The 24506-nt window shown below is 45.1% G+C and overlaps 1 protein-coding gene across 4 annotated transcripts in view; it reads right to left on the bottom strand.

The window, feature by feature from the left end:
- Positions 1–24506, bottom strand: part of LOC142159871 (uncharacterized) — a 100577-nt gene that overhangs the window by 69650 nt on the left and 6421 nt on the right. Inside the window, exon 5 of one of the 4 annotated variants that reach the window (XM_075214714.1) lies at positions 19832–20875. The exons of the other annotated variants lie outside the window; for them this stretch is intronic. Within the exon in view, the coding sequence (XP_075070815.1) occupies positions 19854–20875 (1022 nt within the window). The 3' untranslated portion in view covers positions 19832–19853. Of the gene's footprint in view, positions 1–19831; positions 20876–24506 lie in introns of those variants that run through there. 4 annotated transcript variants of the gene reach the window in all.

The following is a 24506-nucleotide window of genomic DNA, read 5'->3' as shown; positions in this document are numbered from 1 at the left end:
CATTGCAACATGGCTTATCCTGCTTGGACTCGCCTCGGGATATGTCATTTCTGATAATGCCACCAACATTGTGAGAGCATTACAGCAATGTGAATTCCATCACATTCCTTGTTTTGCTCACACAATAAAGTTTGTGGTGCAGAGCTTTTTAAAAAAATGACAGGGACGTGCAGGATATGCTGTCTGTGGCCCGTAAAACATCTGGACATTTCCGGCATTCGGCAACAGCGTGTAGGAAATTGCAGCAGCTGTAAGAGCAATTTAATTTGCCCTGCCACCAACTGAAGCAAGAGGTGGTGACAAGATGGTATTCCACCCTGTATATGCTTCTGCGGATGGAGGAACAGCGAAAAGCCATCCACGCTTACTCCACAAGCCATGACATTGGGAAAGGAGGAGGGATGTATTTTAGTCAAGTGCAGTGGAGAATATTTTCTGTGTTGTGCAAGGTGCTGAAACCATTCAAAGTAGTCACCTGTGAAGTGAGTTCAGACACTGCTAGCTTGAGTCAAGTGATTCCCTTAATTAGAGTTTTGGAAAAGCAGCTTGAGAAACTGAAGGAGGAGATTAAACAAAGCAATTACGCTAAGTATGTCGAACTTGTAGATCAAGTATTTTATTCGCTTCGCCAGGATCCAAGAGTTATCAAAATCTTGAAATTGGATCACTACATTTTGGCAAATGTGCTTGATCCTTGGTTTAGGAGCTGTGTCTTCTCTTTGTTTCCAACTGACCCAGATCTGAAGAGATGCAAGGAGCTTCTGGTGAGCAAGATGACAGCTCAAGTGTTATGTGACAGGACGGCATCTCCTCCTTCAGTTTCTCACTCAACTGCTGGTAGGAAAAAACTTAGCTTTCCCAAGAGACCCAGGGATGATGCAGATGACTCAGCACCAAATTTTGACAACTGGTCTGGTCTAAAAGAATTGAACAAAAAACGTGAAATCTCTGCCGTTACTCCACCTGATCCTACTATCAACATCCAAAGAATGGTGGAAGATTATTTTCACAACAGCATAGAAATAGACACATCAGACAGTCCCTTTACATACTGGGAGGATAAAAGGGAATTTGGAGACCCATGTACCAACTCGCTTTGCACTGCCTAAGCTGCCCACCCTCCAGTGTGTACTCGGAAAGAGTTTTTAGCACAGTCAGGAATCTTGTCAGCAATCGGCGTAGGAGGCTACTTCCTCAAAATGTGAAAAAGATGATGTTCATAAAAATGCCTTTCCCGCCAATTACATCAAAATACTGAGACTTCTGTAACGGTGGATTCCAACAGTGATGAATTAATAATGTGTGAGGATGATGTACACACTGATGAGGATGAGGCTGAGGATGATAACAACATCTTTCCACAGAGTTAATTAACAGCACTGTTACCTTAGGTGGCTTAAGGCCATTGTTACCTTGTTTTGTGGGGGCCCAAACAAACGAAGCACTTCAGCCACAAGGAGTGGCACTTTTGTTGCTGAAGTGCTTGGTTTGTTACAGTGTGCATGTCCTTTTTAAGATCCAACATAAGCGTGGGTGGGAGGGCCCAGGGACAATTCCATCTCGCACTTTCTTTTCTACCACTGCTGTGTACCAATGTGTCCTAGATGTGGTAGGAATTGCCATGAGTCATTGCTCTGTCGCTTAGCATCCAGCCAGGTCGCTGCAGTATTTGTACAAAAGTGTATGAAAATAATATTGTGACCTGTGAGTTGGTCAAAATTGACTGAAAATGGCTTGAAATTAGTGTTATTGAGGTTAATAATAATGTAGGATCATAAAAAGAGCAATGTTATGTGATTTTAGCATATTTTAGCAATCTGTCTAAAAAAAAATACAGATCCAAAACCAAAACACACAAGGGCGGTTTTGCCAAAACCAAAACAAGAAGCTAATCCAGATCCAAAACCAAAATCACTTCAAGGGGGTCAGTGAGCGTCTCTAACTGGAACCCTCATTTGCTCACCAGGAACATTCAAACAATGTCCAAGGTTGGACAATTGTGGGGGGGGTGTCATGAGCCGCGGCTCTATTACGAGCTGCTGTGGCTCACTTGTTCTCTCAGCCCCTCGTCCCAGCCGTCAGTATGAAGACCGGAGCGTCACTTCCACCTCTACCCGGCCGTTGCCATGGCGACGGTCGGGACGCTTCTCCGGCACCTGTATGAGTCCCAGCAAGGCAAACACACCTGGGCGCCTGAGTTAATTAAATTCTATTAGCGTTGCAACCCAGCAAGATGTTACCCGGGCTCATGCGCAGTTTTGTTATTTAGCAGCTGGGTTCCATTATCTGTTTATGGAGTTTGCTCCTGATTGGTCACTATCAGTATTTAAGGCAGGGAGGGCTTAGCCTCCCTGCCAGTTATAGCGTTTAGTTTCCTGGTTGCTGAGCTGCTGCTGTTCTGTGTTCCTGTACTCCAGGATAGACCTTTCTGTGTATGACCTTCGGCTTGCTTATTGGATTGTGATTCTCTGCTGGTGACCCAGACTTTTGCCTGTGACTCGGATAAGCTGTCTTTCTGCCGGACCTGACCCTTTGCATGGACCTCACTTCGCTGCATGTTTGTGCTCTTTGACCTCGGCCTGTCCCTGACTCCGTTTATCTCCTGCTGCCATTCCCTTGTCACTCTATGGTTTAAACCATGAGCCTGTACTATGCAGAGCATAAGACCTGGGGGCATCTGAGTACCTTTTGGGTTTTTTTCTCTTCCTTGCCCCTGGGATGCAGAGGGGGCAGAGTGAGGAGATGCAGAGGGGGCAGAGTGAGGAGATGCAGAGGGGGCAGAGTGAGGAGATGCAGAGAGGGCAGTGTGGCGGGATGCAGAGGGGGCAGAGTGAGTAGATGCAGGGGGCACAGAGTGTGTGGATGAAGGGGGCACAGAGTGTGTGGATGCAGGGGGCACAAAGTGTGTGGAGATGAAGGAGGGCACAGAGTGTGTGGAGATGAAGGATGGCACAGAGTGTGTGGATGCAGGGGGCACAGAGTGTGTGGAGATAAAGGAGGGCACAGAGTGTGTGGAGATGAAGGAGGGCACAGAGTGTGTGGATGCAGGGGACACAGAGTGTGTGGATGCAGGGGGCAGAGTGTGTGGAGATGAAGGAGGGCACAGAGTGTGTGGATGCAGGGGACACAGAGTGTGTGGATGCAGGGGGCAGAGTGTGTGGAGATGAAGGAGGGCACTGAGTGTGGAGATGAAGGGGCACAGTTTGAGTTAGCTGTAAATTATTCTTTGACAGAAATATAATTGAAAAAAAAATATAAAAATATTCTTTTTACCTTCGATTTATGTGTATTATTTTTGCATACAACTAAATAAGTATTTTTGTTCTGACCTTTCTTTTGACCCAACTAATTATAAAACAGGACTGCTCTGTAATTATTTTGGAGGGATGTCTTGAAAAAATTATGGAGACTCTAATGGGCATATTCAATTAGATTTCCGGTTCGCGGTAACGCGTGTTACCGCGAATCCTGCGCACTATTGCCGTTAATACGGTACCGCATAATGCGGATTTTCGTATGGAACCCTATGGGCTACGAACCAAAATCCACGTTATTGCGGTAACGTGGATTAAGTTTCGCGGCTGTTCCGGCGCGATATTACTATACCCACTCGCTGCTGCTTGGTCAGATTCAAATGTTATCCCAAATGGTCCAAAGTCTGTTGCACCGGCACCTACTGTGGAGTCCAAGTTGAATTTACTGGACCGATTTTCTGGGGACAGAAGCTTGTTCCGTAACTTTAAGGAGAGCTGCAAACTTTATTTTCATTTACGGCATCACTCCTCCGGCTCTGAGCAGCAGCGAGTGGGTATAGTAATATCGCTCCTTCAGGGTGACCCTCAGTCCTGAGCTTTCAGCTTGCCTTCTGACAGTCCCTCATTAAGATCAGTGGATGTATTCTTCAATGCCTTAGGTCTCCTGTATGATGATCCGGATCGGCTGGCTTCTACTGAGTCTCACCTCAGATCATTAAAGCAAGGCCGACGCTCCGCTGAAGAGTACTTTGATGAATGCCGGCGGTGGTCCACTGACAGCGAATGGAACGATGCAGCATTACGCAGTCAGTTCCGTTTAGGGTTGTCAGAACAAATTAAGGACTCCCTGGTTCAATATCCTTCACCTACCTCTGTGGAGGAACTTATGCATCTCACTTTAAAGATTGATAGACACTTCAAAGAAAGAAGAGCTGAGAAGGAAGCACTTACTTCAAGTACACTCCTTTCTGTGTCTCCTCCTACTATGGAAGCTGCGGAACCTATGCAGCTAGGGGCCTATCGCCTTTCCCAGGAGAAAAGAGCTAGGAGACATACCTTAGGTCTTTGTTTATACCGTGGAACCAAATGTCACCTTCTACGTTCGTGTCCCAACAAGTCGGGAAAAGAACAGGCCTTGAGAATGTGGAAGAGGTTCATCTAGGTCTGCAGTTTATTTCTTCCAAAAATGCTTTGCTAGTTTCTGCTCATATTGCTTTCGGATCACATTGCACCGCCATCTCAGCCTTTTTAGATAGTGGTGCCACAGGTAATTTTTTAGATATCGGCTTTGCCAAATCTCTTGGGATCCCCCTCATGAAAATCAACACTGCAATCACTGTTTGTGGTCTGGATGGAGGCCCTTTACATGGGGTCAGGATTTCCTACATAACTCCGCCATTACAACTAACGGTGGGTTTTCTTAATTTCGAAACCCTGTCCTTTCATCCCATTAATTGCCCTTCCGTACAACTAATTCTGGGTCATCCCTGGCTCCAACTCCATAACCCAGTTATTGAGTGGAGTCTAGGAGAGATTGTTCGCTGGAGTTCCCATTGTTCTCAAAATTGTTTGATCTTGTCTCTTTGGTTTCTGCAGCCCCTACCTGAACAACTTCCTCTTCCTTATCGTGAGTTTCAGGATGTGTTTTCCAAAAAGGCGGCTGACTCTTTGCCTCCACATCGTGACTTTGATTGCGCCATTGATCTAATTCCAGGATTTAAATTGCCAAAATGAAGGTTATACTCCATCTCTGGTCCTGAGACTAAAGCAATACAGGAATATGTGGAAGAAAATTTACAGAAAGGATTTATTAGACCTTCTAAATCTCCAGTGGGAGCCGGGTGTTTTTTTGTATCTAAAAAGGATGGTAGTCCAAGCCCATGCATTGATTTTCGTGGCTTAAACAAGATCCCAATTAAAAACACTTATCCACTCCCACTTATCTTAGTTCAACCAACTTAGAAATGCTGCTGTCTACACCAAGATTGATCTACGCAGTGCTTACAACCTCATACGTCTCAGGAAGGGCAATGAGTGGAAGTCAGCATTCAACACTCAATCTGACCATTATGAATGCTTGGTCTTGCCTTTCGGCCTGAGTAATGCGCCCACTGTCTTCCAAGATCTTATCAGTGAGGTTCTCCGTGATTTCCTTGGACAGTTCGTTGTAGTGTATTTGGATGATATCCTGATTTATTCTCAGTCTCTGACACAGCATCGACTCCATGTCAAACAGGTCCTTCTAAGACTTAGAGAGCATCACCTCTTTGCCAAACTCGATAAATGTGAGTTTGAAGTTCAGAAGGTGTCCTTTCTTGGATATGTAATCTCCCCTGACGCATTCTCTATGGATCCTGGCAAGGTTCAAGCCATTCTGGAATGGGTACGTCCCACTAATCTAAAAGCTATCCAGAGATTTCTCGGCTTTGCAAATTATTTCCGGAAATTCATCCGAGCCTTTTCTGATGTGTTGGTACCCATTACAGCCTTCACCTGCAAAGAAGTGGATCCCAGTAATTAGCCATTGGAGTCCATAGCTTCATTTGAAGCCCTAAAAAGAGCATTCACCACAGCTCAAGTCCTTAAGCATCCCAATCCGGAGTTACTATTCATACTGGAGGTAGACTCCTCTGAAGAAGGTGCTGGCGCTCTTCTGTCCAAAGGGACCCCTGTGACCATAGATTGCATCCTTGTGCTTTCTTTTCACGCAAATTTTCTGTTGCTGAGGTTAACCTCAATGTAGGCAACCGAGAACTTCTGGCAATTAAGTGGGTCTTTGAAGAGTGGCATCACTGGTTGGAGGGAGCTGTTCATACGATTTCAGTCCTCACTGATCACAAACATCTTTTGTGTATTGAAACTGCTAAATGGTTAAACTCCAGACAAGCTCGATGGGTGTTATTTTTTACTTGTCTTTAGTTTGTCATAACCTATAGACCTGGATCCAAGAATACTAAGGCGGATGCTTTGTCTAGGAACTTCGTTCCTTACCAGTTACCTGCTGGAGAACCGTAGTCCATTATTCCTTCTTGCATTATTCACGCTGGTTTGATGCAGGACCTAGGTAATACCATTCGTCAATTCCAAACATTAGCTCCTGCTGAAACTCCTGCAGGGCGCCTTTGGTTCCAGTTAATCTATGAAGAGCAGTCCTTTCTGAGGTCCACGAGAACAAGTCTGCTGGGCATCCGGGTATCTCCAAAACTGTTGAGATTCTCTCACGCTCAGTGTGGTGGCCTTCCTTGTCCTCAGATGTCAAAAATTTCTTTCCTGTGAAGATTGCGCACAAAAAAAAATGTCAAGAAGTTGTCCACCAGGTCCGCTTATGCCTTTGTCTACCCCTACGAAACCCTGGGCACATTTGTCAATGGATTTTATTGTGGATCTGCCTTATTCTTCAGGAAACAACACTATTTGGGTAGTAGTGGACCGTTTCAGTAAGATGTCCCATTTTATTCCATTGACCAAGCTTCCCAGTGCTCAGAGTCTGGCTGTGCTCTTGATACAACATGTTTTCCGTCTTCACTGATGAGGTGGTATGTTTTGGATCATGAGCAGTTCCTTTCCTTCTCCATACTCTTCTCTTCCCATCACTCTGGTACAAGTTGATCTTTGTCTCATCTGTTCATAGGATGTTGTTCCAGAACTGTAATGGCTTTTTTAGATGTTGTTTGCCAAACTCTAATCTGGTCTTTCTGTTTTTGTGGCTCACAAATGGTTTACATTTTGTGGTGAACCCTCTGCATTCACTCCTGTGAAGTCTTCTCTTGATTGTTGACTTTGACACATATACACCTATCTCCTGGAGAGTGTACTTGATTTGGCCAACTGTTGTGAAGGGGTTCTTCTTCACCAGGGAAAAAAATCTTCTGTCATCCACCACAGTTGTTTTCCGTGGTCTTCCGGGTATTTTGGTGTTGCTGAGCTCTCCGGTGCGTTCTTTCTAAAAATGTTCCGAACAGTTGATTTGGCCACACCTAATGTTTTTGCTATCTCTTTGATGGGTTTGTTTTGATTTTTCAGCCTAACGATAGCTTGTTTCACTGATAGTGACAGCTCTTTGGATCTCATATTGAGAGTCGACAGCAACAGATTCCAAATGTCACACCTAGAATCACCTCCAGACCTTTTACCTGCTTAACTGATGATGAAATAACGAGGGAATAGCCCACACATGTCCATGAAATAGCTTTTGAGTCAGTTGTCCCATTACTTTGGGTCCCTTAAAAAGTGTGAGGCACATATAGAAACCGTTGTAATTCCTACACCGTTTACCTGATTTGGATGTAAATACCCTCAAATTAAAGCTGAAAGTCTGCAGTTAAAGCACATCTTGTTAGTTTCATTTCAAATCCATTGTGGTGGTGTATAGAGCCCAAAATATGAGAATTGTGTTGATGTCCCAATATTTATGTACTTGACTGTAAATCAAGAGAGAAGCACTTCAGTGGTGATATTGGACAAGTGCCGACTGAAAGTCCAGATATAGGTTTTATCCTATTAAATCCAGGAGCAATTGATTGGATGTCTTCCAAGCCTAATTGAAAATGACCTTCATAAACCAGCATTCAAGGATGCTGAGATGCACAATAATCTAGCATATGATGAAAGAATACAAGTCAAACAATTGAAAAACATGGATAATTTGGTTAGAAGAAATGCAGATAAAGGAGCTTGCACCATTGTAAAAGATTCGGTCAAATATCATACAGAAATCATGAAACAATGAATGGATCACTAAATTAACTAATTCCTGTGGTTCCTGTTTTCCTCTTGTCTTCCAAATATTCACAGGGATCAAAGCAATCCACCTGGGAGACCCATAGTGCCTGGCATTGGATCAAAGGGTTTTTCAGCTTTGCTTATTTATCCTCATATATTAGAGATTCAACAAATGTAATGTCTATTGTTGAAAAACTTACTTGGAAAGCACATATTTTTTTTAAGTACAGATGTTTCTTCAGTTTATTCCTCTAGTACACATAGATATGGGTAACAGGCACTTATACAGTATTTCATTAATTAGTGATCCATTAACAATTCCCATAGACAGTATTGCCACACGTTTTCTTTTAACACACAATTGACAGGTATGATAGGACTTTTACCTCCAAAGAAGTGGCACGGCCATGGGAGCCAATTTGTCATCCTCATATGCAAACTTATTCATGGGGCAGTGGGAATCGCACCATTTCTTTGGAGGAAACAATTCATATTGTAAGCACAACATTGCTTACCATAATTTTCATAGATCTTAATAGTTAATTGCGTAATTTATTTTAATTATATAAATAATACAGAGTATCATATTATTTACTATGGTACCTCATTCACATAAAATTGATAATTTGGACTTCCCCTCACAGGGAATATACAAGCCATTATTCATGCACACTTTTATAGGTAAATTAGTGCAGGCAACTCTTTATTGAGAGATGATAGTTGCCACACATATAGTTGAAATGTGGACCTGAGTTCGAGATACAGGTTATTCTGAGTCAATTCTAGAACATGCCTATAACTGGGCATACCTAAAGAGTTAACAATCTGAGGAAAATTGTTTGACCCTTTGTGCCCTGTGGTGAACAGAGTGAGTGAATTACATTCATTTGTGGCAGCTAAAGACAGAAGTTTCATTTTAAACTACCTGTTTCCTTGCTCGGATGCGAACACTGGATGGCGCTACACAATAGACTGTTTGGTTCTTGGCGTAAGATACCGGGTGGTAAGATTGAAGATTCATTCTCACTGTTTTATTAAGGCATTCTATAGCAAAAATGTAAACAGTCAATATGTTCTTGTATATAAAAACCTGCATGATCTCTACCGGATTACTCCATTTCATAATTGACTAATAATTATTTAAGGTTACACGGCCCCATATAATTGCTTCGCATGTGCATAGACCAATACTTTTCTGTGCAGGTGATTTTATATTTATATTTATTTTAAATTGTTTATAAGTGTGCACACATTTATTTCATGTAATGTCTTTTTAGTAAAAGTATTGATCACAGGAATGGAATTTTAATAAGTACAATTCATTTTCTTTTTTATGTATTTTTCTTATGATGCTCTGGCGCTTTCTTGTTGTGTAGATCTAAAAAGATACAGCAAAGGCTCTGATGAATGAATGAATGTGACCTGGATAACAGACAACATTCATTTTGCATGAAGTGTACCATAAAAATATATATAATCTATAAATTATAATCATCAGTATTGTTTATTATTTTATATTAGCAGGGTGCACTCTCTATAGTATAAAGGTATAAGTCAGTGGTTCCCAAACTTTTGCAGTTTGCGGCACCCTTAAGAGTCTCCAAATTATTTCAAGGCACCCCTCCAAAATAATTATTGAGCAGTCCAGTTTTAGAAGTAGTTGGGTCAAAAAATTGTAATAAGTATTTAGGTCAGGACAGAAATACTTATTTAGTTGTATGCAAAAATGCCCCTCTGCATCCAGACACGTTGTCCCCCCTCCTCTGCCCTCTCTCATGCTGCCCCCCCTCCTCTGCCCTCTCTCATGCTGCCCCCCCTCCTCTGCCCTCTCTCATGCTGCCCCCCCTCCTCTGCCCTCTCTCACGCTGCCCCCCCTCCTCTGCCCTCTCTCACGCTGCCCCCCTCCACTGCCCCTCTCACGCTGTGTCCCTCTCCACTGCCCCTCTCACGCTGTGTCCCCCTCCACTGCCCCTCTCACGCTGTGTCCCCCTCCACTGCCCCTCTCACGCTGTCCCCTCCTCTGCCCTCTGTCACGCTGTCCCCCTCCTCTGCTCTCTGTCCCCTTCCTCTGCTCCGCTGTCCCCATCCTCTGCTCTCTGTCCCCTTCCTCTGCTCTCTGTCCCCCCTTCTCTGCCCCGCTGTCACCATCCTCTGCTCTCTGTCCCCCCTTCTCTGCCCACTGTCACCATCCTCTGCTCTCTGTCCCCCCTTCTCTGCCCCACTGTCACCATCCTCTGCTCTCTGTCCCCCCTTCTCTGCCCGCTGTCACCATCCTCTGCTCTCTGTCCCCCCTTCTCTGCCTGCTGTCACCATCCTCTGCTCTCTGTCCCCCCTTCTCTGCCCCACTGTCACCATCCTCTGCTCTCTGTCCCCTCTTCTCTGCCCCGCCGTCCCCATCCTCTGCTCTCTGCCCCCCCTTCTCTGCCCCGCCGTCCCCATCCTCTGCTCTCTGTCCCCTCTTCTCTGCCCCGCTGTCACCATCCTCTGCTCTCTGTCCCCCTCCTCTGCCCCGCTGTCACCATCCTCTGCTCTCTGTCCCCCTTCTCTGCCCGCTGTCACCATCCTCTGCTCTCTGTCCCCCCTTCTCTGCCCCACTGTCACCATCCTCTGCTCTCTGTCCCCTCTTCTCTGCCCCGCCGTCCCCATCCTCTGCTCTCTGCCCCCCCTTCTCTGCCCCGCCGTCCCCATCCTCTGCTCTCTGTCCCCTCTTCTCTGCCCCGCTGTCACCATCCTCTGCTCTCTGTCCCCTCTTCTCTGCCCTGCTGTCACCATCCTCTGCTCTCTGTCCCCCTCCTCTGCCCCGCTGTCACCATCCTCTGCGCTCTGTCCCCCCTTCTCTGCCCCGCGCCAGCCATAAAAAACAGAAAGAACACAAAAAACGTACCAATCCGTCGGGCGCCGGGACCCAGCAGCCTCCTCTCTCCCGCAGCAACTTGTTACTGACGTCGATATTCAGTGACAGCTGCGGGAGAGAGGAGGCTGCTGGGTCCCGGCGCCCGACGGATTGGTACGTTTTTTGTGTTCTTTCTGTTTTTTATATCTGGCCCGCGGCACCCCAGTGACAGCGCCGCGGCACCCCTGGGAGCCACGGCGCACAGTTTGGGAACCGCAGGTATAAGTAATAACAAAAAGAGAGAGAAATACTACTCGTGGGAGGCACACCTATTTCTTATATAATATTACATAGATATAATCATCTTCAAGAGGATACAGGAAATTGGAGAGAATATATATTTTTTTTTCACCCAAGTGGTAGATTAAAGACACACACTCAAAACAAAAATTAACTTTTATTCAACTTAATTAAAACTTAAACTAAAAGCGAAATATGAGATAAAATATGTGAGATCAATAGGGGAAGCTGAGCTGGGGTCAATTTATTCTGAAAGTTTGACATATAAATCTCTATATACGAGCTATAAGACTCTGACATAAATGAGATTGCAAGCTACAAATCTTACGCAATCTTAAAACATATCTCTTATGTAATTAATAATTATATTGTCCAAAATAGATGATAGAATGATTATCCTGATTTTTCACACATCAATAGTTTATTGCATATTCAATCGCTGTCTCACAATAGCATCTACGAGACTACATTATCTGATATAGTGTGTAGGTATGTGATCCTCTAATGTTATCAGTACTAGTAAGTATACCAGATTAAATTAAATACAGCTGAGTTTCCCTGTTATGTGTGATAAGTATAATGGTGCTGTTACATAGATTATAAATCTACTAGCACTATGTGGTATATATGGTGGCTCAGTGGTTAGCACTGCAGCCTCACAGCACTGAGGTTATGAGTTTGATTCCCAACCATGGCCTTATCTATGTGGAGTTTGTTCTCCCTGTGTCTGCGTGGGATTCCACCAGGTGCTCCAGCTTCCTCCCACAGTCCAAAAATATACTAGTAGGTATAGCTGCTATTAAATTGCCCTTAGTCTCTCTCGTTGTATGTTAGGGGATTTAGATTGTAAGCTCCAATGGGGCAGGGACTGATGTGAGTTCTCTGTACAGCTCTGCGGAATTAGGTGCGCTATATAAATAAATAGATGATGATGATTTATTAAAACAGCTCATATCCGTTAACATGTGATCAGATTTATTGCTGATATTCATAGCTGTAAGATTTGTAGGATCTCTAATTGCGTAACATAACATAGCTACATTGTATCAGTTAATACAAAAACATGAATTTACATTTGTTACTGTGAGACAGTGTAACCACTGTTCTGTCTCCTAGTATCATTCAGTTGTATATCTATTAAGCAGCGAGTATTCTGTGTATCTTATTTTCAAGCAGTGACAGGGGAAAGTCTGCGGTGTCTCAGAACTAGTGATAAGACCAACTGACTTGATTTATATGTTGTCCCTGATATCTTACAGGGTGCGGGACACTTGTAAATGCAGCTAAGTCCCCTTTACATGGAGCATTGCGGAGATTCAGCTGTATGTTAAATCAACAATGAGGTTTGGCTGAATGTCATTCAATTCTCATGAGTTACTGAATTAGGATCTATGAGTGCGTCATTGCTGGGTTAATTGCTGTACTTAATAGATTTATTGCAGATTCATATTAGTCTATGTTTAAATAATTTTATCACATTCCTTTGTTGCATAAAATTTGACAGCTCAGCTGGTCTGCAATGCAGCTGTCAGGTACGCTGGTCACAAATCTGCAGGGTCTCTAGTAAAATAGTAAGACACAGCTGCTTTAAATCATATGACAGGGAAAAATTTATTTACTTTTGTTTGAAGTAAGGAGATCACTGTTATATCTTTCTTATTATCTCTAAAATTCCTATATATCACACCAGGGTTTACCTCAGAGTAGGCACTGGTGATTCAGTCTGTAATTCAGTTATACCTGGGATCATGCTGCACATATGTACTGGGAGATTGGGTAATGTACCCCACTTGTTAAGCAAATGTAAATCTAGCTCAAAGCTGTTAAAATGTAGGATATACCGTGTAGAGTGAGAATACAGTGTTTGATTACAAAGACCTGTTTCCTGTTGTGTAGATAGTTGTCAGCTCCAATCTGACTAACTAGTGTCAATATTCAAGTTTTTGCAATTACTGTGTTCTGGCTGGCAACACACCTCAGCTCTCTGTAGCAGTCTGACTCTCATCAGCAACAATGGCCTCACTTTTACACAGAACAGTATCCAGAACATGTGTCTTCTCATAATGTTTTTTTAGCACTCACCCACTCTGAGGCTCCTCCTCTCAACAGTCTCTGTCTCAAAAACCCTTGAACTTTCCAGCAGCCTCACAGCCTGGGTTTTCATTGGGTCCTAGAGTCTCTCCTGCATGATTCTATGACACCGTATTGTTACACAGGATCCAAGTGCCCCGCAGTTTTTGGGTGTCACATGATTATGAACTAAAAACCATCCCCTTAATTTAGAAAGTTGAAGATTGCCAGTCAAGAATGTATTATCATTTGATGCTGTACTCCAGCATAATTATCATGCCGTTTACATGCAGGTAGAGGGTCTCATAGATGTAGTTTATTTAACTACTGACATCATTCATTGATAAAGTGTTCCGTGATGGAACCAACATAACTGTCAGAGCAGATAAAACACACATAGATATGAAAAACACATCATACAAGTAACTATTTTTATTTATACAGACACATTATATGTAATGCTTAATAAGGTTCATAATCAAGGCTAATGCAGATGTTCTACAGCTATAAAAAAATAATATAGAGTGGTTCTGACGTTATATTGACAAATATAGCCTCCCCCGCTGCTGACGGGGAACTAGGCTGATGGGTGTTCTAACCCTTCCCAGCAACTCTCCTCACCCCAGGCCGTGGCTTCGGCCTCACTCTCCGGCCTCCCCCTCCGCCCTGACCTGGGCCAACTTCCCGGCTGTCCACCTGACTCCCCGGAGACCTCTTACTACCTGCCCACTCAGTGGTGCTCTTACCTGATGCCGGTCCGTCTGCCACGCTGCCTTCTGGCTCTCCTGCTGCCGACTCCCGCTGCCCTTCTGACTCCATCTCCGCTGGACGCCTGCAGTCTTGACCACGTGGCCGCTTCCTGCCTCCACGACACTGTCCGTCCTATGCTGCTGCTCCTTCATCGGCTGCCTCCGGTCCTGGTCCTTCGGCTGTCTCCGGTCCCGGTCCTCCGGCTGTCTCCGGTCCTGTGGCCCTCTCTTCTACTCTCCTCCGGGACGACACTGCTGCTTTCTCCGGTCCTTATGATCTTCTCCTGGGTCGCCGCATGTTCTGGGTCTCCAGTCCTGCTGCTCCCACTGATGTTCCAATGCTGTCTCATCTGGCCCTCCTGATCGCTGGTCCTCCTGAACTCTGGGCTCTCCTGGTCCTTCATCACCTGGTCTCCTGCTCTCTGTGACTCTGGGTCTCCTGCTCTCTGTGACTCCCCGGACCTCTCATCCAGCCTGAACTCGGTTTCCCTTAGATCACTGTCTCTCCAGCTACTACCTGTGACCCGTGATCTGCCTGGACTTGCTCGTTCCCTGCGATCTCCTTCCTCATCGCCTGGTACCTGCTCTCTTTAGTCTTCCATTCTCCGGTTACATTGTATTTTTCATTCTATTTCTCATTGCATTTTTCATCTCATTTACAGTGTATTGCTCTTTTCATTGTACCTTCTTTCTCAATTCTACTTTACCATTTGGTCACCTTTACCTTCTCTTATTTAGTTCATTTTATTGTATTTTATTCACTGCATTTTATTTTTATTCCAATGTTATTTTATGCTTACTGTACTCCATTTTGACACTACCTTTCCATTCCACTCTGGTCTTTAGCCCTCTACAGTCCTTCTCCATTTTTTGTCCATCCCTACCTCGCCCTACTTTGTTCGCCTTCCATTCTGCCATTGTCTTCCATTCTGCCATTGTCTTCCATTTTGCCATTGTCTCTCATATCGCTATTGTCTCCTTGGTAGTATTCTTACCTGTTATTCTCTATCTCATTTATCTCACTGTTCTATTACTCCTTGCCTTCCCTGCCCAATTTTCTGTTTGTCCTCCTAGCCCTCCTTGCCTTATCTTTGGCTCCATCTTTCTAGGCCTCTTTACCTTCCTCATTCCCCCTTGCTCTTGGTCTCCCTTCCTCCTCTTTCCACCCTCTTTTCTGCCCTTCTCCATTCCATCACCCCCCCTCTCTCTCCCTACTATGCCTCCCAGCTCTCGGTCCATACCCATACTCTCCCCCCGCCCTACCTCCCCTGCCCCTCCCCGCCCTCGGCCCATCTTGCTAACCTTATCCCCATCTCTCCCCTCTCCTCTCCCCCTTTCTCTTGTGCCCTCTGGAATGCTAGATCAGTCCGCAACAAGCTGACTGCTATCCACAACCTCTTTTTATCCACCTCCCTTAACCTTCTCGCCCTTACTGAAACCTGGCTCACTGACTCTGACACCGCCTCCCCCGCTGCCCTCTCCTATGGTGGCCTCTCCTTCACCCACTCCGCCAGACCTGGTGCCCGCCCAGGTGAGGGAGTGGGCCTCCTATCCTTTTCGTGTCATTCCCCCTGAACCCTACCTCTCCTTCTCCTCCTTTGAAGCACACTCCATCCGCCTCTTCTTCCCCATCAATCTCCGTGTTACTGTCGTCTACCGCCCCCCTGGCCCCACCTCCCTCTTCCTTGATAACTTTGCTGCTTGGCTTCCTTCCCACCTCTCCTCCGACCTCCCCTCCATCATCCTCGATGACTTTAACTTTCCCCTGGACAATCCCTCTGACACTGCTTCCTGCAAACTGCTCACCCTTTCTTCCTCCCTTGGTCTTACCCAATGGACCTCCTCCTCTACCCACTGCCTTGGCCACTCCCTTGATCTTGTCTTCTCCTACCTATGTAATCTCTCTGACTTCTCCATCTCTCCCTTTCCTCTATCCGATTACCATCTCCTCTCCTCGTCTCCTGCTCCCCTCCCCCTGCCCAAACCTACTCTATCATACGCAACATCGACGCCCTTGACCCGGCCACTCTGTCCTCTCTTGATACTCTCCTTTCTCCCCTTTCCTCCCTGTCCTGCCCCAACCAGGCGGTCTCCCTCTACAATCTCACCCTCACCTCTGCTCTGGATGCGGTTGCCCCTGCACACTCCGTCCACCCTCGCTGCTCCAAACCCCAACCCTGGCACACCAAACTTACCCGCCTCCTGCAAAAATGCTCCCGTACCGCTGAACGCCACTGGAGAAAATCCCGCTCCCTGGCTGACTTCCTCCACTTCAAATTCATCCTCTCATCCTACAGCTCTGCCATCTCACTCGCTAACAATCTTTCTTTAAATCCCTCCTCTCTTCCCAATCCTCTAACCCCCGCCACCTCTTCGCCACTCTCCTGGCCCCACCCGCTCCTCCCTGACTGCCTCTGACTTCGCCTCCTTTTTCTCTAAAATCGAGTCCATCCGACTTGAAATCTCCTCCTCCACCCCCCCACTCTTCCGTCCTCCCCCCCTAGCCACCTTCCCCTCCTTCCCCCCTACCATGGGTGAGGAAGTCCACTCTCTCATTTCATCCTCGCCCCCTCTACCTGTCCCCTGGATCCCATCCCCTCCCACCTTCTTCGCTCCCTTTCCCCCACTACCTGCTCCCACCTCGCTCACCTCTTTAATCTCTCCCTCCTCCGGCATCTTCCCCTCCTCCTTCAAACATGCTCTCGTTTCCATTTTCAAGAAACCTAATCTTGACCCCCCCCTCTTCCTCTATCGGCCCATATCTCTTCTCCCCTTTGCCTCCAAAATTCTTGAGAGGCTCGTCTGTAGCCGTCTCTCCTACCTTTCTGAAAACTCCCTCATCGATCCTCTCCAGTCTGGTTTCCGCCCCCTCCACTCCACTGAAACTGCCCTGGCTAAAGTCACCAATGATCTCCTCTCGGCTAAAGCCAGGGGCCACTTCTCCCTTCTCATCCTCCTTGATCTCTCTGCAGCCTTCGACACTGTCGACCACCCCCTCCTCCTCCACACCCTTCAGTCCTTTGGCCTCTCCGGCCCAGTCCTGTCCTGGTTCACCTCTTACCTTGCTGACCGTTCCTTCTCCGTCACCACCTCTGGGTCTCTCTCCCCCCCGTCCACCCTTCCAGTTGGGGTCCCTCAGGGCTCTGTTTTTGGACCCTTACTCTTCTCTCTATACACCTCTTCCCTGGGTGAACTCATTAGCTCCTACAGCCTCAAATATCATATCTACGCTGACGACACTCAACTTTACCTCTCCTCTCCCGATCTCTCTCCTTCCCTCCTCTCTAGGGTGTCCGCCTGCCTCTCTGCCATCTACTCCTGGATGTCCTCTCGTTTCCTCAAACTTAACCTCGCCAAAACTGAACTTATAGTCTTTCCTCCCCCTCGCACCTTGCCCCCCTCTGACCTCTCTATCACCGTCGACAACACCTCTATCTCCCGTCCCCCAACTTCGCTGACTCGGGGTCATCCTCGACTCCTCTCTCTCCTTTGGCCCCACATTCTCTCTCTTGCTAAATCCTGCCGATTCCAGCTGCATAACATCGCTCGCATCCGGCCCTTCCTCTCCCAAGATGCCACCAAATGTCTTATTCACTCTCTGATCATCTCCCGCTTGGACTACTGCAACCTCCTCCTTACTGGCCTCCCCCACTCTCACCTCGCTCCCCTTCGATCTGTACTTAACGCAGCCGCTAGGCTCATCTTCCTTTCTCGCCGCTCCTCTTCTGTCTCCCCCCTCTACCAATCCCTTCACTGGCTCCCCTTTCCCTTCAGAATCCTGTTCAAACTCCTCACTCTTACATACAAGGCCCTCGCCAACTCCACAGCACCCTACATCTCCTCCCAACTCATGCTCCATCCCGCCCTCTCCGATCGGCCAATGACCGTCGCCTCTCTTCCCCCCTGATCACCTCCTCCCACACGCGTATCCAAGATTTCGCCAGCGCTGCCCCCTCCACTGGAACAAGCTCCCTCCCTCCATCAGAACTTCCCCTAATCTGTCCAGTTTCAAACGGCTGTCCAGTTTCAAACGGGCTTTAAAAACCCACCTTTTTCTTAAAGCTTTCCAGTCTCCCACTTTACTTCTTACCTTTTCTTCGGACTCTTCCCCTTCCCTTATCCTCCTTCTCTCCCCCGTGTCTCTGTCAGTCTACCCCACCCCTTAGATTGTACGCTCCTTTGAGCAGGGTCTTCACTCCTCCTGTCTCCACCACTTTTAACTCTGCTCACCAGCTACCTAGCCTTCCTCCTTGAGGACCCCCTTCCCCCGTCCCCTCTCGCTCCCTCCTCTTCTCCCTGGGGGTCTCCCTCTTTTCCGTGCCCTCCTTCCTAGGTGCCGCTGTTGGCGGACCTACCCCTTTCCCCTCCCCCACCTCTCTAGCTGTGCCATGAATGAGCTCACTGAGTTACTGTGATTATTGTTTACTTTTCTGTGCTGTCTCACCTCGTATTGTAATTTTGTTTGTCCCTGTAAGGCGCTACGGACACCTAGTGGCGCCCTATAAATAAAAATTAATAATAATAATAAAATAACTGAGTTCAGGAGGAAAGTTCTGCCATGTTGTCAGAATGAGGGCCCAAATAAAAATTTAATTGTTAAATATGAATGCGATTTCCCCTCATTGTTTAAAGACATTTGGTTAGTCAGCCCAGGGGGGAGGTAATTAGGTTAAGCTTTGATCTTCTATCAGGAAACTCGCTTAACATATACAGATCACAGCCATGTGTACCCTCTGATCATTCATCACCTTTCCTACTTACGAGTAGATTAATTAAGGCATTGTAAAAACAAATTAGCCCACTAGGTGTAAATTGAACCTTTTAGGAGAACGCAAAAGATAAAGGCTTCCTATGTATGAAGTAAATATTAACTTCAAAAAACATGCCTTCATATATCATATTTTGGGGAATCAGTGTGCCACTCTGTACTTAGGGGTAAAAAACGCACAATAGGTTGTGAAGTATAGATACCAACTGCAGAGGAAAACCACAGTTGTCACATATCTTTCAAAATTATATTTGATGTTGTTGCAATTCCATCATATTTCATATGTAAGTGTGTGGGAGGTTATGACTGATTTATTTATGGGGGATTTATATCTCTGGTATATGTCCAAGAAAAGTTATGGAAGGTCAAAACTTTTCGCCGATTTTTGGGCAAACTACAATTGACACCCAGTGGACATTTCCATCCCCACATTAGCATATACACTGCCCCTCTGAATGCCCTCCTAGTGATACCCGCTTAAATACCCTGTATGAGAGGGCAGATAGTCAGCTCTTGGGACTCAATCTAATTGAAGGATTGTCCATTTGATTCTTCTGTGTCCCAGGCATACAGTTTATGATACATAAGTTTTATTCTGTCATTTCATCCCATTTGTTTCTACAACTGCTTTGCAGTTATTGTTGTATGTCATTATATCTTCTCTTTTTATTATATCTATATGCCCTGTACCTTTCTATATTAAAACTAAAATTTAATAAGTTTTGTCCTTGATAATCTAACAAACCTATTAGCCTTTTATTAAGAGTATTGCTTATCCACGTTAACCCATTGAATGTGTGAATTGTTAATCCATTTGACCAACAAGCCTAGTGTGTGCCAGTGTGTACATTTTTGTTACAGTTTTGATGTATTAAACCTTTTGCTTACTGGTGTGTGTTTCCTAACCTGTGTGTAACAAGGTATGAAGCTGCAAGTATATTACTCAGGCTAGCCAAACTAAACAATATTCCTCCACAGGAGTCCAGCCAGTGCTGTAACTTCTTAATTAAAGCACATAGAAACCATGTTATATTTGGAAATATTTACATTTGGACCTAAAACATTTATTAAAAGCCACTTGTTTAAGAATAAAGATATGATTTAATAGAAGTAACATAGGACATTAAACTATATGTACCTATTAAGAAAATAATATTTTACTTGTGAGTTTTGACATGTGCTGATAGAGCTCCTTTACGCACAAAACATTTCCCACATTCAGAGCATAAATACGGTTTTTCTCCTGTGTGAATTCTCTGATGTGTTACCAGACCGGACCTTCTACTAAAACATTTCCCACATTCAGGGCAAGAATACGGTTTCTCTCCAGAGTGAACTCTCTGATGTCGAAGAAGATGTGTCTTAGTTTTAAAACATTTCCCACATTCAGGGCAAGAATACGGTTTCTCCCCTGTGTGACATCTCTGATGTCGAATAAGATTTGATTTACCACCAAAACATTTCCCACATTCAGAGCAAGGATATGGTTTCTCTCCTGTATGAGTTCTCCGATGTACAACCAGATAGTACCGAGTAATAAAACATTCACCACATTCAGAGCAACAATACGTTTTTTCTCCTGTGTGAATTCTCTGATGTATAATCAGATCAGGCCTCCTAGTAAAACATTTTTCACATTCAGAGCAAGAATACGGTTTCTCTCCAGAGTGAATTATCTCATGTCGAAGAAGACGTGACTTAATTTTAAAACATTTCCCACAATTGGAGCAAGAATATGGTTTGTCCCCTTTGTGAATTCTTTGTGGTACAAGAAGCTTTCTATTTTTATCAAAACATTTTCTACATTTAGAGCAAATATATGATTTATCTGTTTGACTTCCCTGATGTCTAACAAGATCTGGATTATGAGTAGATTGTGCATGTTCAGTGGGTGTATAAATATTAGTGTCTGTGAGATTTCCATGTTCACTTGAGCCGGATTCCTCCTTAATATGAGTACATGTATATTGTGTATGATCTGTGGGTGTATAAATGTCAGTGACTGTGAGGTTTCCTCCTTCACATGAGACTGATTCCTCCTTAATATCAGTAGATGTATATTGTGTATGATCTGTGGGTGTATAAATGTCACTGTCTGTGAGGTTTCCTCCATCACATGAGACTGATTCCTCCTTAATATGGGTAGATGAACATTCAGCTGCAGTATCGTTAGGTAGATCTGTTAGAAAAAAATTAAGGTAAGATATGGAAGTATCATTTTGCCCTCAAAGTGTATTGTCATTCACAATGTCCATATTTCTATGTTATATGTATACATATATAAGACAGCGCTTTATCATAACTTTTGAAAGGTTTATAATGTCAGGGAGGCACAAATTAAATATTAAAAAGAATAGCTCTGAATTGTCTTAGTTTTATCATAGTCACGGGTTTCCATATTGGAAGGATTTATTGTGAGCTAAACTTAATGTGGGCCAGTAAAGAAGTAGTTAAACTAATTTGAATAACCTTTTCCCTCAGCCAGGTGCTCTAGCCTGTACCTGTACCTGTGTCCTGCCTGTTGTACGGAAAGGTTACCAACACCTACGGGAGATAACTGTCTACAGCAGGCCTGTCCAACCTGCGGCCCTCCAGATGTTGTGGAACTACAAGTCCCAGCATGCCCTTCCAGCTATCAGCATGTTGTCTACTGGCAAAGCATGCTGGGGGCTTGTAGTTTCACAACATCTGGAGGGCAGCAGGTTGGACAGGCCTGGTCTACAGGATCTCATGAGACAAGCTTGTTAACAGGTCTGTGCTAACTCAATTCCCAAATTTCCCTTTTGCCTCAATTTATATAACTCTATTAATCATATCCATGGGATAGTTGTAGTTGAAGGTATTAGTGTAGTATAATGAGAGTTAGAGTTAGTTCGTTAGACTCTGCACCACCGGCCGGCCAGCGCTGATCTAGAGTAAGGCAAGTAGTCCATATTTATTTCCTATATTCTGCATGTTACACAAGTGTTACAGGCAGATCCTCGTCATGCCGCTGTGCATTTAGATTTCTCTCGATATAATAACATTGAGCGGAAGGCTTCCGCAAAAGTAGGGTGGATGTGTGTGCAAGCGCTGCAAGATGAGACAGAGCGTAGAGAAAGGGTAGAAAAAGAACTTTCACAAGTCACAGAGCAGCTAATTCTCCTTCGTATTTGTTTAAGAGACTTAGAGAAGCATAAGGATGAGGATCAGTTTTCTTCCATGTAATAAATGCTGTGAAAAGAAAATAGCAGAGGCGACGCCACCTAAAAGTGCGAGATGGTGATCGTGTAAGGGTGAGGAGTTTGATACAGACTGAGCAATAGACTTCCAGTCCCCAGTTCCAGACAGTGAATCTGATGAGAAGATTGAAACTTAAGTTGGGGGAGAATTATGTCCCATTATCACTACCAGACAGGAGAGAGGTGACACAAAGAACTGGTACAGATGCTGCTAGTGTGTCAGATACAGATCACAATTACTCACAGACAGGGATCAGGGCACAGCAGGGATTGGTGGAAGAAACATGTAGTTATTCTGCTGGAGGCTCAGTGAGATTGGGGTTAAATATAAACAACATCATAATGAGGGATTGCTGACATGGGTACTGAGACTGTGGGATTTAGGTGCAGATGGTGTAACACAAGGAGAGACTATCAGTTTGGGAGCAGTGTGTAATGATCCCAGGGTCAGATTACAAATTAAAAGGGAAAGGTTCACAAATTGTAATTTAACATTGTTGCATGTCATTCGAGATTTTATAGCACAAATATATGACACCTACAGAAGTGGTTGATATGAGTGCATGGGATGAGTTGGGACAAGGAATACAGAGATAATGTGAGCTGGGATGTATGAATGGAATTACTCGAAATCCATTACCAGAGCAGGGTGTGTATTCTGTGCAAACTGAATGGGATGGTCCTGATATAGCTTTATTTACTTCAGTAATGTGTAATAAGCTTTTAACCACTGCTCCTCCCCAACTGAAAGCTGCTCTTATCACTTTGCTGAGTACAATGCCCACTGATAGTCCTGTGTTTCATGCTGCATCACTGATGAGTCAGTTAGGAGAGTTAGAGAAATCTAATAAAAAACAGCAGCATATTGTAGAGAAAAAAGATTCTCAGAATACAGAGAGTCAGTTTTCAAACAGATTTAAAGTGACACGTGGACAAATGTTTTTGGACTTGCTAAATGCTGGAGTTCCTAAGAGAGAGATAGATGGAATTGCTACCACTGAGCTGTTCAAGAGATGGAAGGGACTGAGAGATAAGGGGAAGTTGACAGGGGGGTATCCAAGAAGGTGGCGACTAGTGATGTAGAAGATTACTCCCCTGTAATACCCTCAGCCCCACCTCAATTATCTAAACCTGGCCCTTACACTGCTGTCAGTAGGGAGGTGCAAGGTTTAGCAAAGACATATGATACTGGGAGGGGGCGGGAAGATCCCAGTCCATATTGACAGCATGGCGGATCCTAGCAGCAGCTACTGACATTCAATATTTGTTTAATGAAGCCATAGGATCGTCGCCCCTGTGTGTCAGTGGCAATTTATGGGCACCAGCTTTAGGTAAGCACTTAAATTAGAGGTGGTTTGTTTTTCATGCATTCACTTTAATTGGCTGTTAGAAATACCCTGTCCTTTTAGTACTTTTGTAGAGTAAAGAAAAGAGCTTTTGAAAGAAAACAAGGAGAACAAAGCACAAATCAGGAGTGGCCGGGGCGCTTAGATTGCAGAGAGAGACACTTTATACAGTTGTTGAAAAGCATTGCAGCGAGGCATAGAACTCTTTGAACACCATTGTTTTTCAGCAAAGTCAATGGCAGCAGCGGTGGCTAGGAGACCATTGGGCAGCAGACACTTAGTCAAATATATAGTCTACCCAATTCTCCATTGAAGAGTCCCTGCTTTTCTGGGACAACTGCTTGTCACAGGATAGAAGGTCAAATTACCTCTACTCTTCATCGTCTTTCATCACAGAGTGAGAAGCTATAGGCCAGGAAGACAATACACCAGGCAGAATATTTCTGATAAACCCAAACAGTCTTCTCGGGCATTTAGACTTAATTAAGGGAGAACAAATCAGAGGACTCCACAATGACTATTGCCAGGATCAGTCCCCACTGACACCTGTAGGGTGCACAATATGCAGAAATATTTAAGAAATGAATACAAGATAGCGTTTAATCAGCATCCAAGGAGTGGACATCTTTGTACAATCCAGGACTCAGTCAACCCTAACAGAGTGTTAGGAACCCCTCCAGCCGGCACAACACAACCCGGAGTCTACTCTGCCAATCAGGTGTTCACTGGAGTCCCTGATGGTGGGGACAGACTGGGCTGCAGACTGACAGAGGGTCGTGAAGTGTGTACCGGCTGGGGAGAACCCAGGCAAGCAGAGTGAGGTCCACGCAGAGGTCAAGGGCCGGCAGCAGGTTGCAATTCCAGTTAACAAGCCGGGGTCAAGGGTCTCAGGCAAACAGAAGAAACGGTAAACAGGCAAAAGGTCAGGGTCACAGGATACACAAGCAAAGTCCAAATCCAAGCCAAGGGTCATACACGAGAGATCAGCAGAATTTCAATACACAGGAGCAGGAACAAGCAGGTCAGCAGACTGGGAGACAGAGGCTATAACCGGCAATGAGGTAGCAGACCTCATTGCCTTAAATAGCAAGCACAGCCAATCAGAGCCTGGCTCTGATAGTACCCAGCCCCCTGTACCTAAATTCATTAGCCCGCAGGCTAGTAACATTGATGAGCGCATGCGCCCGGCTTCTCATTGCCGGGACGCAGCGCTGAAGCGTCCAACCGTTGCCCCGGCAATGGC

The sequence above is a fragment of the Mixophyes fleayi genome, chromosome 6 (assembly GCF_038048845.1).
Source record: "Mixophyes fleayi isolate aMixFle1 chromosome 6, aMixFle1.hap1, whole genome shotgun sequence".
NCBI classification, from domain to species: domain Eukaryota; kingdom Metazoa; phylum Chordata; class Amphibia; order Anura; family Limnodynastidae; genus Mixophyes; species Mixophyes fleayi.
Note: the sequence above shows the minus strand (reverse complement) of the source record. Positions and strands in the feature narration are given on the sequence as shown.